At 37.9% G+C, this 14,963-nt stretch overlaps 1 protein-coding gene across 2 annotated transcripts in view; it reads left to right on the forward strand.

The window, feature by feature from the left end:
* vps39 (VPS39 subunit of HOPS complex) overlaps window positions 1-10,688 on the forward strand; it is a 31,969-nt gene extending 21,281 nt beyond the window's left edge. For both annotated transcript variants that reach the window (XM_008104240.3, XM_003214541.4), the window contains 10 exons: window positions 300-373; window positions 1,458-1,556; window positions 2,012-2,129; window positions 2,426-2,554; window positions 3,464-3,566; window positions 4,806-4,851; window positions 6,626-6,775; window positions 7,376-7,510; window positions 7,970-8,061; window positions 8,665-10,688. In XM_008104240.3, the coding sequence (XP_008102447.1) occupies window positions 300-373; window positions 1,458-1,556; window positions 2,012-2,129; window positions 2,426-2,554; window positions 3,464-3,566; window positions 4,806-4,851; window positions 6,626-6,775; window positions 7,376-7,510; window positions 7,970-8,061; window positions 8,665-8,740 (1,022 nt within the window). In that variant the 3' untranslated portion in view covers window positions 8,741-10,688. The remainder of the gene's footprint in view (window positions 1-299; window positions 374-1,457; window positions 1,557-2,011; window positions 2,130-2,425; window positions 2,555-3,463; window positions 3,567-4,805; window positions 4,852-6,625; window positions 6,776-7,375; window positions 7,511-7,969; window positions 8,062-8,664) is intronic.
* Window positions 10,689-14,963: the final 4,275 nt, after the last annotated feature.

The following is a 14,963-nucleotide window of genomic DNA, read 5'->3' on the forward strand; positions in this document are numbered from 1 at the left end:
CTACAAGAGATTGTCTTTGGGTACTTTTCTGAAAATTCATTGGCTTTAAAATGCGGTAGTCAGGCTGGTATCTGGATCAAGTTACAGGGAGCATATGGCACTCTGTTGAAAGAGCTTCACTGTCTAGTGGTCTGTTTTTGGGTAGAATTCAAGGATGAAATTTGGGGACAGTAGGTAAGTCAACTCAAAAAGTTAAGTGACATAAACAGTTGTCCTTCTTAAAGGTGGTGTGTCAAGTCATTTGTTTGCTCATGGTGCAGTTTTGTTTCTTTACAATGCAGTTTTGTTTCTTGTTCTAGGCACTGAGAACTTGAATTTAATATTTTCATATTCTGTGTGGGTGCTTAGAGACTTCCCTGAGGATGGATTAAAAGTAAGTACACTTGATAAATAGTAATTTAGCAAAGGCAAAATCATGATTTGCTTATTGAAAAGTGTGAATGTCAAGTGAAAACTATTGCTTAGGCCTTTCTAATATTTAGCTCAGACAATTTACATTCCTGAAAGTATATTAATTATGACTAGGCCAGTAGATTTTTCAATGGTTATAGGCCTACGCAGAAACTACTTGGAGTTGTCTTCAAGGAGAACGGTGGGATATTAAATAACAGACAAACAAACATTTGAAATTGCTCCAAACTGCAAGTGTCCCCCTGTGTTGAGACACTGTATAATTGCACCAACACAGGTTGGTTATAATTGGCTTTGTCCGAAATGTTGCTTCTTATAATCCTGTTCTTCTTGACCTAAAACAATCTTTGTTGAGAAGTGTGCAAGCCAGCAGTTATACGTTTTGATGTTGAAGTTCAGCAGTACATGCCATCTTATGGAAAGCTTGTGTGCAAGATTTTCTAGAGGTGAATAAAACAAAATATAACTATAAAATTACATAAAAGTACATAAGGCCCATATTAATTTGAAGAGAACATAAATTTGCTAGTAAGGGGAAGGGCTGTGTTATATTTCCATTACTTTTACATGTTTAGTTTGGATGTTGCTATGTTGAATGTAAGTGGATGGCATGTGCTGTACATCCCTGAGAAAACAGTAATTCAGAGTGTTGCTTTCTAAGTGGGACAAATATGAGTCTTTCCTCCTTGCACCCTGTATCTATATAATTGTACTTCCTGCCTGTGGAGGGAGAAGAAAGATTAATTGTCACTGCGGTTGCAGAGGAGGGTTCATAGCTCAGTGGTAGATCACATGCTTTGCATGTAGAAGGTCTGAATTGGCAGTCTTTAATATCTCAAAGGAGGGCTAGCAAAGAACCTTGGAAAACCACTGCTGGGTAGTGCTAAAGATATTGAGCTAGATGAATTAAATGCCTGTCTCAGTATAAATCAGTTTCCTGTGCTTCTAATTATTGTGTTATTGAAGATCTTATAAATGGAAATGTGTGACTAACTTCAGAAAAAATGCACAAAAAAACTTTGTGAATTCGTTCTTTTGTCTGGCAGATCTTTACAGAAGATCTTCCTGAGGTGGAATCTCTCCCACGGAAAAGAGTTCTCAGTTTCTTAATAGAGAACTTTAAAAACTTGGCAATTCCTTACTTGGTAAGAATTTATTGTAGTTGAGCTACCAGTACTGCTGTTAATTGTATTTCTCAAAATATCTGGTGTCTGGCTTGTGAGTATGACTTCAAATTAAAAATAATCAGTTTGTAAAATAATAATACAGTGGGCACTTGGTATCTAGAGGGGTTTGGTTTCAAGATTCCTGTGGGTATCAAAATTGGTGAATGTTCAAGTTCCATTATATGCTTATCTCTTTATGCATGGCAAAACAATGTCCTGTATATAAAATAGCAAAATCAAGATTTGTGTTGTGGATTTAAAAAAATACTTTCAAGCTATGGGTGGTGGAGTATATGGATGTGGAGGGCAAACTGTATTTTGGAAATGCATAGTCATCTTTTTGAATGCCGGGTGATTGATCTTTGAAATGTTGGTGGAAGATGCAGTCTTCTCCAGTTAACTTTCATCTACTGGATATGTACGTGCATTTACAGGAGCATATAATCCAAATCTGGGAGGAAGATGGTTCCGAGTTCCACAACTGCCTGATTCAACTCTACTGTGAGAAAGTACAAGGTTTAATGAAGGAGTATCTCAGCTCATTTCCTCCAGGTAGGTACATCCATGGCCTGCTTCATTGTGCAAAATGTGATTAATCAAAACAAACAGCGGGAAAAGGATAGTTGCAGAGCAGAATCTCAAGGGTAATTCTGTGAATTCTAGATTGTAGGTAGACAATATTACATGAAAAAACTTTGTGTCTTCATCTCTGCATTCTGAGAAACATTTGAATGAAAAGACACTTTGCATTAGGTACTAATGTCCAGCCAGGAAAAAAGATCCAGCTTAACTAAAGTGTATCAGAAGACAACAAATGGATTCATAAACATGTTGTTCTCCTCCTGCAGATAAAACACCAATGCCAGCTGGAGAGGAGGAAGGGGAACTAGGGGAGTACCGGCAGAAACTTCTTTTCTTTCTTGAGACATCCATCTGTTACAATGCCGACCAACTTATCAGTGACTTTCCCTTTGATGGTGAGATATGGCAAAGCGTGCTGGTATCCATGCTATCCATTGCCAGCAATATTTTTCTGGAATCTAATTCTTATTTTTTATTTTTTCAATTTAAATGCTAGAAAAGTAACTCGGTGCATAGTCTTCTACCATTGACATTCTCCTATGACCCAATTTTCTTTTTGTATCTGCACCTGATGTAGGGAGATTTCCACTATGCAACCTAACCTGTAAACATACATATTGTAATTGATTTATTTATGTCTGGAACCATTTTGAAGGCATATAGGAGACTGAAAATGGTGATGATTATGTTGTATGAACAATAAGTGAATATGAATGTATGATACGACTAACAGCTAAATTGGGCAATGTCTGGTCTTTAGGGTGATTTCAAAGGGCCTGTGCAAGTGATCAGTTGAGGTCTCTGGAAAGTCTGTTTTTTTCCCCTCTTCCTCAGCAATCTGCTGTGTGGGAAGGGCACACATAGGGGAGGAAAAATTGTGTACTTCCGAGAGAATGAGAGAGGGGAAGGAGGGAGTACTCTGCTGTTTTTAACTGTGGTCCCATCCACCATTAGTTTCAGACCTGCTTGCCACCAGCATCCTCCAGATTACTCCTGAGGGAAGGTGATCTTTGACAGGAAAGACTGATTACTTCTGATTTAAAACAAGCAGAACTTATTTGATTTTCTCTAGTCACTGTTATTTGAACATACTGCAAGTCACTTCTGGTGTGAGAGAATTGGCCATTTATAGAGATGTTGCCCAATGAAAGCTGATTATTAACATACCAATTTATATTCCTCCTTAAAATCCAATGCCAAATTCCTTTCTTCTTCATTTTTATGACACATCCCCATAGTATCTTTTTCTCTGAATTATATTGTTGCTGAGGGCAGTAATACCTATGTCAGCCTTTTGCCTCCAGGTCTCTTAGAAGAACGTGCCTTGCTGTTGGGACGAATGGGGAATCATGAACAGGCCCTTTTTATATATGTTCACATTTTGAAGGACACAAGAATGGCTGAAAAGTATGTCTCTGCTCAAGCTGATACTCTATTAGATTTACTAACTAATCTATAGTTTGTTGGTTTTTTGTCATTTATTTTTGACTTGTTCGGGTGGGAGGATGATGTGGCTTGTGACACTCCAGTTTCGTTTTGTAACCTAATTTACTTTTCTGTAAATCTCACTTCAGCTGGTGCTGCCACAGCTTCAGAGGTACATTGTCCTTTTAGCCTTTATCATATGCCCAGCCTGGGTTCCTTTTAGGGGAGAAGAGCAGCTTGAGTGCCCACCTATTCCAAGAATTCCCATATGTTTATCATCTAGTTTTCCCAAGATACATACACATATCCTCCCTTCTTCTGTGTTATTTTTCTCATAATATTTTTCATTAGATTTAGTGAAGATATATGTGAGATTCCACTTTTTGGTATGTGTGAAACCAGACTTTAATATTTGGATGTACTATGACTTTAATCACATTGTAAATTACCAAGGAGTTCTGTGTAGCCAGATTGTGACAATCCAGAGGAGCAGACATAAAATTGCTATCTCCAGATCTGACTGTTGAGCTGAGTTAGTGTTACAACAAGATAATGGAAAGAAGGTCTGCTAATAGCGAGAGAGAGAGAGAAAGAGAGAGAGAGAGAGAGAGAGAGAGAGAGAGAGAGTCTGAGACTAATGTGATGCTTCTGCTCCTCCTGTAAAAGCTACCTCTGATTCCATATCACAGGGCTCCAAAACAGGACATTCAAGGGACGGATTGATTTGACCCGACTTAGAAGCAGTTGGATCCCAAACAATTCTGTTCCTCTAGATTTGTTCTGAACTACAGTATTTGAACCAAGATTTCAAACTGGGGGAATGGATTAAATTAAAAGAGCTAATGATTTGAGAGCTCTGGTCCAGCTGCTTTCCTATATGTCCTGACAGGCACAGAGTGGCAAGACCTGTGATGGGGTGATAGATGTGCTGCTTTGCTCTTCATAATCTTAGTTAGATTTATATTAGAAAGCAATTCCTTTCCCAGGCCATCCTTAATGCAAAGCTATATGATAGATTGACAAACATATGTGATTTATAAAATATTTAATCTCTGAATGTGTTCTTCACTAAGTAGCAATTAGCTATGTTTTTTCTTAAGAGTTTGATTGGTTCTTCCAGAAAAGGAAGAACACATTTATTAGTAATCATTGACAATTGTTAGCTGAAAAGTTAAAATATGAAAAGGCCACTCTGAATTTCCTTTTTATGTTATGTTTCAGTTACTGTCACAAACACTATGACAGAAGCAAAGATGGCAACAAAGATGTGAGTAGGTTTGTTAGCATTGATTTGAAGTTGATGCTGCATATCTACCAAACATTTATCTTAAGGCTTAACTATACAACTTTGTTATTTACAGAGCTTTGTTACTCCTTTCTTACATAGTTATCTCTAGTTAGCCCTCACCTATTTGCATTAACACCTATTTGAGCAACACTGGAAATACTGTACGTGAGAAGAGATTCAATTTGGAAAAATTGAGGAGAGGGGAGGAGGCTTAGGATCTATTTCATTTGATATCATTGTCCCAATCTTATTATTTCCCAATTCACATTGACTCTATTACTTTAAAAGCAGGCACTAGGTCTAATTTGCCTTTTAACTCCCCAGTTTCATGTATGAGGGTTGAATGAAAAGTAATGCCTCCACCTTCGTTACTTGGCCTTGGATGGGAATATTTTAATAAATCAAACGCAGAAATAATCCTTAGAATGTGCTCTTTAACTACCACTATTTACTTTTCCACATAATCACCAGACAATTGGATATATTTCTGCCAACGATGAACAAGTTTTCTGAAGCTATCATGGAAGAAGTTGACACTCTGTTTCCGCAACCAGGGTCTCACAGTACCCATCGTGCACAGATCTTCCGATAGCCAAGCAAAGCAATAATGTAACCCACACGTTCTTGTGAAATGCCAATTATGCTTGAAATTTCTGTCTGAGTGATACAACGATTGTCCTAAATCAGTCTGTCAATCTTTTGCTTGTGAAACTTGGTGGTTGCTGTCACAGGATGTCCAACTCTTGGTTTGTCACACAAGTCAGATGTCCCCACCTCAACATCTTTAAACTTACTCGCCCAACAATGCACAGTACTCACATCAACACAATCACCATAAACAGCTTGCATTCTCCTTTGGGGTGACATCTTCTGCTGTCAAGAATTCAATAACTGCATGTTGCTTAAGTCGCATTGACTGACCATCTGTGCAGGGTTCCATAGTTTGCACTTTAACAACACAACTGTTCAATCCTAAGGCTTTCTGCTAAATGGAACTGTAGAGGAGAGTCTACTGAACAAGCCAGTGCCTGCCGCATACCAGTACTGCCATCTGTTGAGATACGAAGATGGAGGCATTACTTTTCATTCAACCCTCGTATGCAGTGTGTACTATTAACAGATACAAATGGCAGTAATCAAGTTCACTGCTTCTTAAATTGTGGGCCCTGATTACAAATGGGGTCTCCTTAGCTCAATGTTGGGGTCACAGAAAATCGGCAACAGTAAAAGATTTCTGAATGCCACCCATTTCCACAAATCTTTTAGCAACAACATGCAGTATTTACAGTGGATTCTGCAGAAGATGCTTCCGCTCTACTGTTTAACAAGCCTTGCAAATGCTGATTTATTATCAGTTAATGTTCGATTTTATACCTGTTTTGTATACCTATATCCCTTGGGTCACGTAAAAATTTGTTAGGTAGAAAAAAGCCACAAGTGGAAAAAGTTTAAGAAGCCCTGGTCAAAATAATTAAGAGGTATTCATATTGGGAAGAACACATGCAAGTCTGTTAAAAAGTTATACAGTATGGAATGATCATTAAGACTGCTTTATGTACAGTATTCTACAGATTTGTTTTTCATCACTTCATTGCATCTGTATTTGTATCCTATATTGCAAGTGAGTAACAGCAAAGTATATATTTATTATAAGCCATTGTGTTGGATACGTGTGTACAGGATTGCAGGCTTACTAGAACTGGAGTGTTTATTTCCATCTATCGAGTGCAGTGGATTGGTTTTTGCCACACAGGTATATTTGTCCCTGCTCCGGATGTATCTCTCACCTCCTAGTGTTCATTGCTTGGGACCCATCAAGATGGAACTCCTAGAACCTCAAGCCAATCTCCAGGCTGCCCTGCAAGTTTTGGAACTTCACCACAGCAAGTTGGACACTACCAAAGTAAGGAAAGACAAATATAAGGAATTAAATAGGATTATCCTCATGATTGAACAACTATAATAAGCATAGTAAGAGTAGTAAACTGTTCCTAGGGGGAAGAGGGAGGGAGGGTGGGAGTGAGAAAGAAAGAGGGGGACATTTACATGCTTAGTTATACTTAGGTATAAATATTCAATAGTATTTCTGTACCCTCGTATTATGTAAGAATAAGTTCATGGGAGGTGGCAGGATTGGGGAGGTGGCAGGATTGGGGAAAAATACTGGTATTTTGATTGTGGAATATCAAGATTGTATGTCTCTATGTGTGTGTACGTGTGTGTGTGTGTGTGTGTGTGTGTATATATATATATATATACATACATACATATATATACCACAATAAAAAAAAACCCAGATAATACACATGCAATTCGTTATTCTACAAAGAAAACTTTTCCAAGAAATGTAATGTGACATTATGGGCTATAACTGATAATAAGTCAAGATGAAGTGAAAATTAATAGATATATTGTAATTAATAGCTATGCTATAATGTAAATTTTATTAAATTTTAATGAAAACAACGTTTCTGTCCTATCGCTTTCCTTATTCTATTACTAGGCAATAAATCTCCTTCCAGCAAATACTCCAATAAGTGAAATCCGAATTTTCTTAGAAAAAGTCCTTGAAGAGAATGCCCAAAAGAAGCGATTCAATCAAGTACTGAAAAATCTTCTCCATGCTGAATTTCTGAGAGTATGCATTTATATTTCTTACCATTATTATCATTGATTGTCAGTGTGAAAAAGACCCCGGTGGAGTAGTGGGTTAAAGCCTTGTAACTTGAAGGTTGGGTTGCTGACCTGAAGGCTGCCAGGTTCGAATCTCACCCAGGGAGAGCTCGGATGAGCTCCCTCTATCAGCTCCATGCGGGGACATGAGAGAAGCCTCCCACAAGGATGGTAAAAACATCAAAAAACATCTGGGCACCCCTTGGGCAACGTCCTTGCAGACGGGCCAATTCTCTCACACCAGAAGCGACTCAGGTTGCTCCTGACACGAAAAAAAGTGTGAAAACTTTGCTTTCAGAGTTGATACATACAAGTTGGTAAATTATATTTAAAAAAAAGAAAAAAAGGAAATTAGCTAAATACTGCTTCCCTGTATTATCATGGTCTACATGAGATCATTTTTTGTGTTCTTGTTTTGGCATAGGTACAAGAGGAACGAATTTTGCATCAGCAAGTGAAATGTATAATCACAGAGGAAAAGCTTTGCAGTGTGTGTAAAAAGAAGATTGGAAATAGGTATGTAAAAGTCTGTAGAAACTAATACTTAAGCCTGTTTTTCCAGAAACTTTCTGTAGAAGGTCAGTTGTGGGCTCGAATAAATGCTCAGGCATTCTTATAATGGGTAAAATTCTATGCAAATTATCTTCTAAGTTATGTTATGAGCCTTTGGGCTATATGTGCTAATTTGTTTTGCTAAATTCTGTGGTCAGAGCCTTGAAATATTACTTTTGGGATTACATGTTTTGTCATTTATTTTAAAAAAGTAATTGTTCCCATCTTTGTTTTGTAGTGGTTTCTGTGGTGCCTTAAAATACCACCCGGCTTTTAAGCGGTACCTATTTATCTACTCAGAGTTTGCTTTCCAACTGCTAGGCAGGCAGAAGCTGAGCTAAAGGCCAGGAGCTCATCCTGACCTGGGTTTCGAACTGCCAACCTTTCGATTGATAAGATTTACTGAAGCTGGTGGTTTAACTTGCTGTGCTAAAGCCTGGCCCTTTGCATAAAATTTTACCTTTGCATACTTCGAAAGATAACCATATCGAATTTTATTTTGTTGTAGAAACAATTGAGATAGTAAACAACTCGTCTTAATTTGATCTACTTTCTCTTTTCATGTAGTGCCTTTGCCCGCTACCCCAATGCAATAGTTGTGCATTATTTCTGTTCCAAAGAAGTTGGCACAGCAGACACCTGAAAGCATTGCCTCGCATGATACGGACTAAATCAGCTATGATGCTCACAGGAAAGTCAGAGAAGTTTAGACAAGGAACTGACATCTCTAAGAAATCTTCTGGGGCATGTTGCTTACAAACAACGCAAGTCCATCACTTGATCAGAGGAACTCCACTTGTTCTCTGCTTGCCTTGGCCTTGTAAGAATATGGACAGTTGACTATTTTTGATACACTTAATATCAACTACTCCTCATAGCATTACAGCATGCGGAAGAATGAATATTAGCTAGCGATGAATTGTTGTGGTACTCTGGATTTTGCAACAGTTCTTGTTTCAAGGAAGTGTTTTAAAAATAATGTTGGCAAAAGAAAAAATAATTTTGTGTTGGAGTATACATCCCACTCACAGATGTTATAATTTAAGCAGCACTGCATTGCATCTGTATCTATTTTAGCTGTCTATTTGGAAACCATTTAGAGGCAAGTACTAAATCTGTACTTAGATTTTTCCTTCCAGTACTGGGAAAAGGTAAATATTGGGGTTAAACTATTAGTGGTTATGTCACTAACATAAAGAAGTTCCATGGGAACTACTCTCAAATGCTATGATCAGAACTGGAAAATACGTTTTTTTTCATTTTTGTTTTTGAGATGCATGTAAGTATACATACACATACTATTTGCACTGTGTACAGACGCTCCCGTTTTGAATGGATTGAACAGTGGCAGTGGTTTTCTGAAGGGAGGGGGAACTTGTAACAAAAAGTTAAAGCCACCTTTGGAGATGAAGACTTAAGAAATTTAACTCTGAAAGAAGATGAGTTTTCTGTATTGTTTGAACATCTGTTTTATACTTTTGACACAAATTACATTGAAAATCTTAATTTTAAGGTACTCTCCAGCTTAGGGTGAAACAGACACTTTTTGAAATGTCAGTATTTTGCATTTCCTAGTGTCATTCATGGTAATGCCTTTCTGCTGGTTTGTTTACAAAGATCACTTTTTGAAATGGGAAAATACTGGGTTGCAGTTCATGCCCTCACAGACTATCACATTTCTATTTAACCTGTTGTTCCCTAAGTCTTATCTGTTGTGATGGTGATAATTTTTGTGTTCTCACAAACAGAGAAACATTCTGAAGAGTAAGAGAGGAAAGGCATATGCTAGAAGCAATTGGGTCAGGGTTTCCAAACTGAAAACGATTTCAGTCTGTTTTCTTGTTACAACAACAGTTTTTAGTAATATAAAAGTGTTTGCCTAAAATTTATCATCGTTCTCAGTTGGTTTGAGGAAATAAAAGTTAAGATAAAGGCATTCTCTGCTGTTTGGATCACAGTAACAATATATGCTTGTTACGATCTCAATGACCTGTTAAGCACAAGGAAAAAATTTCATCTTCTGCAACCCAGTTGGTTTTTTGTCAAATCTTTCTCCTTGGTTATCTTAACTACAGTCAAGTCTGTACTTGAAGCCACATTTATTTTTCTGTTATGTGCAGTATACACCATTTGTGTCTTACTGCTGAATTTCAGATTTGTTCTTGTGCTGAGATAAAAAAGCTTTTTGGTGCTTTGTATTTCTTCTGTTTGAAGAAGAGAACTACAATGCCATGGGATTTTGTATGGATTTGTTGAGGAACCTTGGGTTCTGGTCTAGGCCACATGCAGTGGTTGAAGATTGGGTGAGAGGTTCATATTATAGTAGATGGGAAAAAAATCTGTTCTATCTAACCTATGATCTGTGTAGACAGTTCTGACACAGCACATGATAGCCTGCTGCAGATAAAGCCACATATTGAGCTAAGGTTTCTCAGATGTATTTTATTCTGTTACAACAAAGCTTTTGTGTGTTTCCTTACATACTTCTGGCAGGTTTGTGGTTTGTGCTGTAATGGCTCACTAGCACAGAAACTGAAACTTACTAACTGTACAGCAGAATATTGAAAGCAATAAATTATTATAAAATATGAGAGATTGGTATGTTCTACAGTTTTTCTATAAATAATACAATATATAGTGTACATATAGATACACACACACACCTAGTATAAATGTAGAACTAGTGATCTATATCCAACATAATTTTTCATTGCCATAAAAGCTGTATGAGTCAGACCACGTATTAAAAAAAACAGAGATCCAAAAGCAGAAGACTTATGAAAATCACAACCCCTCTGCTGTTCAATGGCAATGGAATTAAAGGTGCTCTGAAGGAGGACGAGGAGACTGCAATTATTGAAATGTTCTTTTTGCCTGTCTTTTCTACTAAAGATACAGAGGAAATACAAACTCTTTATGCAAACTCTTGTTTCCAAGAGGAAAAATGAGGAACTGAGGCAAACAACAGTGGTGACAGGAAATTCATGACTTCACTGAAAAACTGAAGAAGCAAGTCACTGGGTCCAAATCGCATTCACTTGAAAGTTCTTAAAGAACTCTAAAGCAAAATTACCATATCGACTTACTAAAATATCTATGCCTCTGAAACCATCCTTTGTACCAGAAAATTGAAGAGTGGCCAATGTAATACCAATTTTTTTCTTTGGAAAAACCTAGGAGGTCCAAAACCTCCCCAAGGTCTTTTAGCTAAACATCTATTGCAGGTTGCCCTGTGTTCTAGTCAGCAAGTGACCCAAGAATCAAGTGGTTGGAGTGTAGAGTTCTTGAGTTTGTTCAGTTCCAGGGTATCCAACGGGATGAAGGAGAAGCAAGAAAATGGTCAACAGGTTCTGGAATTATTCAGTAAGTCAGTCTCCCAGATAAGCAAAGGTCAGGCAACCCAAATAGTAGAAAAGTGTTGCTAGTCTTTAAGGAGGGTGGGAGTAACAAAGCTGCCAGTTCCTTAATTACGGTAGATCAGCATCATCTCCTTAATAACTTCTAATAAGGGTACAATCACACTTTATTTCTTCCTTGCTGGATGAATGATTGCAATGAGTCTTCAGCATTTGCAGTCTCTTGCTGTGCAGTACGGGCCCTATTGCCTTCAATCCCCAGCACCATAGAAAGATCATTTTGATCAGGAGATGTAGATTTCTGACAATCTGCTGCCTCCTTGTCTGATTAAATCCACTCTAGTGGGTGAATTATGACATGTAAATTAGTGGAAAGTACTATTGCTATTAAGCATAAAAGTGATGAAAAAGAATCAGAGTGCCTTCTGCAAAGTTACATTGTTTTAAGAGTTCTTTGAAACTGCAATAAACATTGGACAGGAGTGATCTGGTAGACATTATTTGCTTAGAGTTCCAAATGGCTCTTGATGAAGACCCACACTGAAGATTCATCAACAAAGTTAGGAGATAAGAGGATATATTCTTTTAGCGATTATTCACTAAGAATCAAGAAGCAAGAAGTCAGAAGAAATGGGCAATTCTTACAATAAACAGTTGTCAGCAATGGGATCTTTTCCAGATTTGCATTGGGACTAGTGCTTATCCATAAACAATCAAAAGTTAGCTCAGCATTACAGTGGCCAAGATTTTCAATGACACTGATTTATTTAAAGTGATAAGAAGGGGACTGTAAAGTGATTCATACTAATTTTCTTTTCTTCTGTTTCTTTGTTTCAGCTCAACGATCTCATCACAACATGAACTTTTTCTTCTGATGTTTCACCCACATTTGTGGCAGGCATCCTCAGAGGTTGTGAGGTATATTGGAAACTAGGCAAGGGAGGTTTATGTATCTGTGTAAACCTACACACATGGATAGATACCTACATAAAAACTCCAACCATCTCCCAAGTCAAAAAAGATGCACAATTAAAGCCCTGGCAGACAGCGCAAAAATAATCTGTGAACCCCACCTCCTCCAAAGTGAACTAAACCACCTAAACTGGGCTCTACAGGCCAATGGATACTCCACCAGAGACATCAGAAGAGCTGCAAGACCCAAGAACAAGCCACGAGAGAAAAGACAAAGATCCACCCAGAGGAAAAGTGTTCTTACCATACATCAACGGGAACCACTGACCGCCTAGAGAAGCTGATGAAGAAACACAACCTATAAACTATCTACAGACCCACTAAGAAAACCCAACAAATGTTACGTTCAGCGAAGGACAAGAGGGATCTTCTCACCTCTGCAGAAGTCTACCGTATACCATGCAGCTGTGGGCAAGTCTATATAGGGACCACCAAACACAGCATTGCCCAAACATGAATCAAGGAACATGAAAGGCACTGCAGACTACTTCAATCAGAAATCAGCCATAGCAGAGCACTTAATGAACCAACCTACACACAGTATATCATTTGAGAACACAGAAATGCAGGACCACTCTTAAGAAATACCACGTCAGTCTATACAGAGAAGCCATTGAAATCCACAAGCATGCGGATAATTTCAACAGAGGAAACCATGAAAATGAACAAAATCTGGCTTACAATATTTAAAAAAACTCTAAAAGTAGAACAGTTAAATAAAGAACAACACATAAAGAACATGAAAACAGAAATTCCAGACATGAAACAATTAGGGACAGCTAATACCTCCAAATAAAAAATCTCCCAGACAGGAAGAAGCCAGGCCTTGAGGCCACAAGGTCATCAAATGCTAATCAAGGTGATTAATTACAACATCCACATCTGCCTCCAACAGACAAGAGTTCTTTCTCCCACCCTGGACCTTACACAGATATATAAACCTCCCTTGCCTAGTTTCCAGCAGACCTCAAAACCTCTGAGGATGCTTGCTACAGAGGTTGGCAAACCATCAGGAGAAAAAGCTTCTGGAACATGGCCATACAGCCCGAAAGACTCATAGCAACCCAGTCCATGGCTTTTTGTAGAATACTGAATTCCTGTTATTATTAAAAGTAGTTTTATGGCACATTTTAATCATTCTTGATTTCTAGGATTCAGAACAAGACACCCACACACATTTATTAGAATATGTAGTTACTAAAACAGGTGGTTGATGCCTTCCACATCAGTGGTGTGGTGAATCTACTGATTCTGATGTATTCTGATTTCTCTCACTCTCTTACCAGCATTGTTTAGGTATTTATCATGCAAGAAAAACATGTTATATACAGCTCTGTCTGTGTGGGAGACACATTCTCATTAGCCTGACTTTTGTTTCTTAAGAGCTGGCTTTATGGTATTTCTAGGCTCTGTCTGCCCAATCAGAGCCAGATATTTACCAGCTTTGGTGGATGTAAACACTATCTTATCCAATCAATATAGGATATCACTGGTCTTGTATAAGTGATCAATTGTCTGTACATGATACTAACCACCGTTTTGCTGCCTCCCTGCCATCAGATAACAACAACCAACAACCTTTCGTGCCACAGCAGTACATTTGGCTCAGGTTGACTATAGGCCATTTCTTTACTTTTTCTCAGGCTATTTACCTTTAGCACATAGTTAGACTTCTTGTTTGGAACTAGTTTGTGCCTATACTCTTAATATTATGCCACCCAACATACCAACATTTTTGCTTTATATCTTAAATGGGCATGCTATTTCTTTAACATTTAGGCTTCAGGTACTTAACTTTTGCAAACTATCTTGGTCTGTAACAGGAGATCAGTACTGTCAGGAAGGAAGGAATGGACAGTTGAAGATAAATTGGTATAAGTAAACGGCAGGGTGAGGTGAGCTGAGAATACTAGACCCATTAAATCGGTGCTTCTTGAACTATCTGATGCGTGGGATCAATAGCCACCCCCCATGACCCAGGGATGCACACTATATTTGTATCCTACAGCTAAAACTTTCCAGAAAAAATGATGTGAAGCAGCCTAAGGACTGGTTTGTAGACTATACTTTGAGCAGTATTGCTCTAGAGAACAAAATTGAAGATCAGAAAGGCATGGTCTGGTTGGGAGAACAAGTCAGACCTGACAGACACAGGACAGATCTGTTGGTAATGGTTCTGCACAAAAGAGCAACACAGTTATAGCTACAAACCTTGTCCAATAGAACATACAGTAGAATCTCACTTATCCAAGCCTCGCTTATCCAAGCTTCTGGATTATCCAAGCCATTTTTGTAGTCAATGTTTTCAATATATCATGATATTTTGGTGCTAAATTAATAAATACAGTAATTACAACATAACATTACTGTGTATTGAACTACTTTTTCTGTCAAATTTGTTGTTAAACATGATGTTTTGGTGCTTAATTTGTAAAATCATAACCTAATTTGATGTTTATTAGGTTTTTCCTTAATCCCTCCTTATTATCCAAGATATTCGCTTATCCAAGCTTCTGCCGGCCCGTTTCGTTTGGATAA

The sequence above is a fragment of the Anolis carolinensis genome, chromosome 1, assembly GCF_035594765.1.
Source record: "Anolis carolinensis isolate JA03-04 chromosome 1, rAnoCar3.1.pri, whole genome shotgun sequence".
NCBI lineage: Eukaryota > Metazoa > Chordata > Lepidosauria > Squamata > Dactyloidae > Anolis > Anolis carolinensis.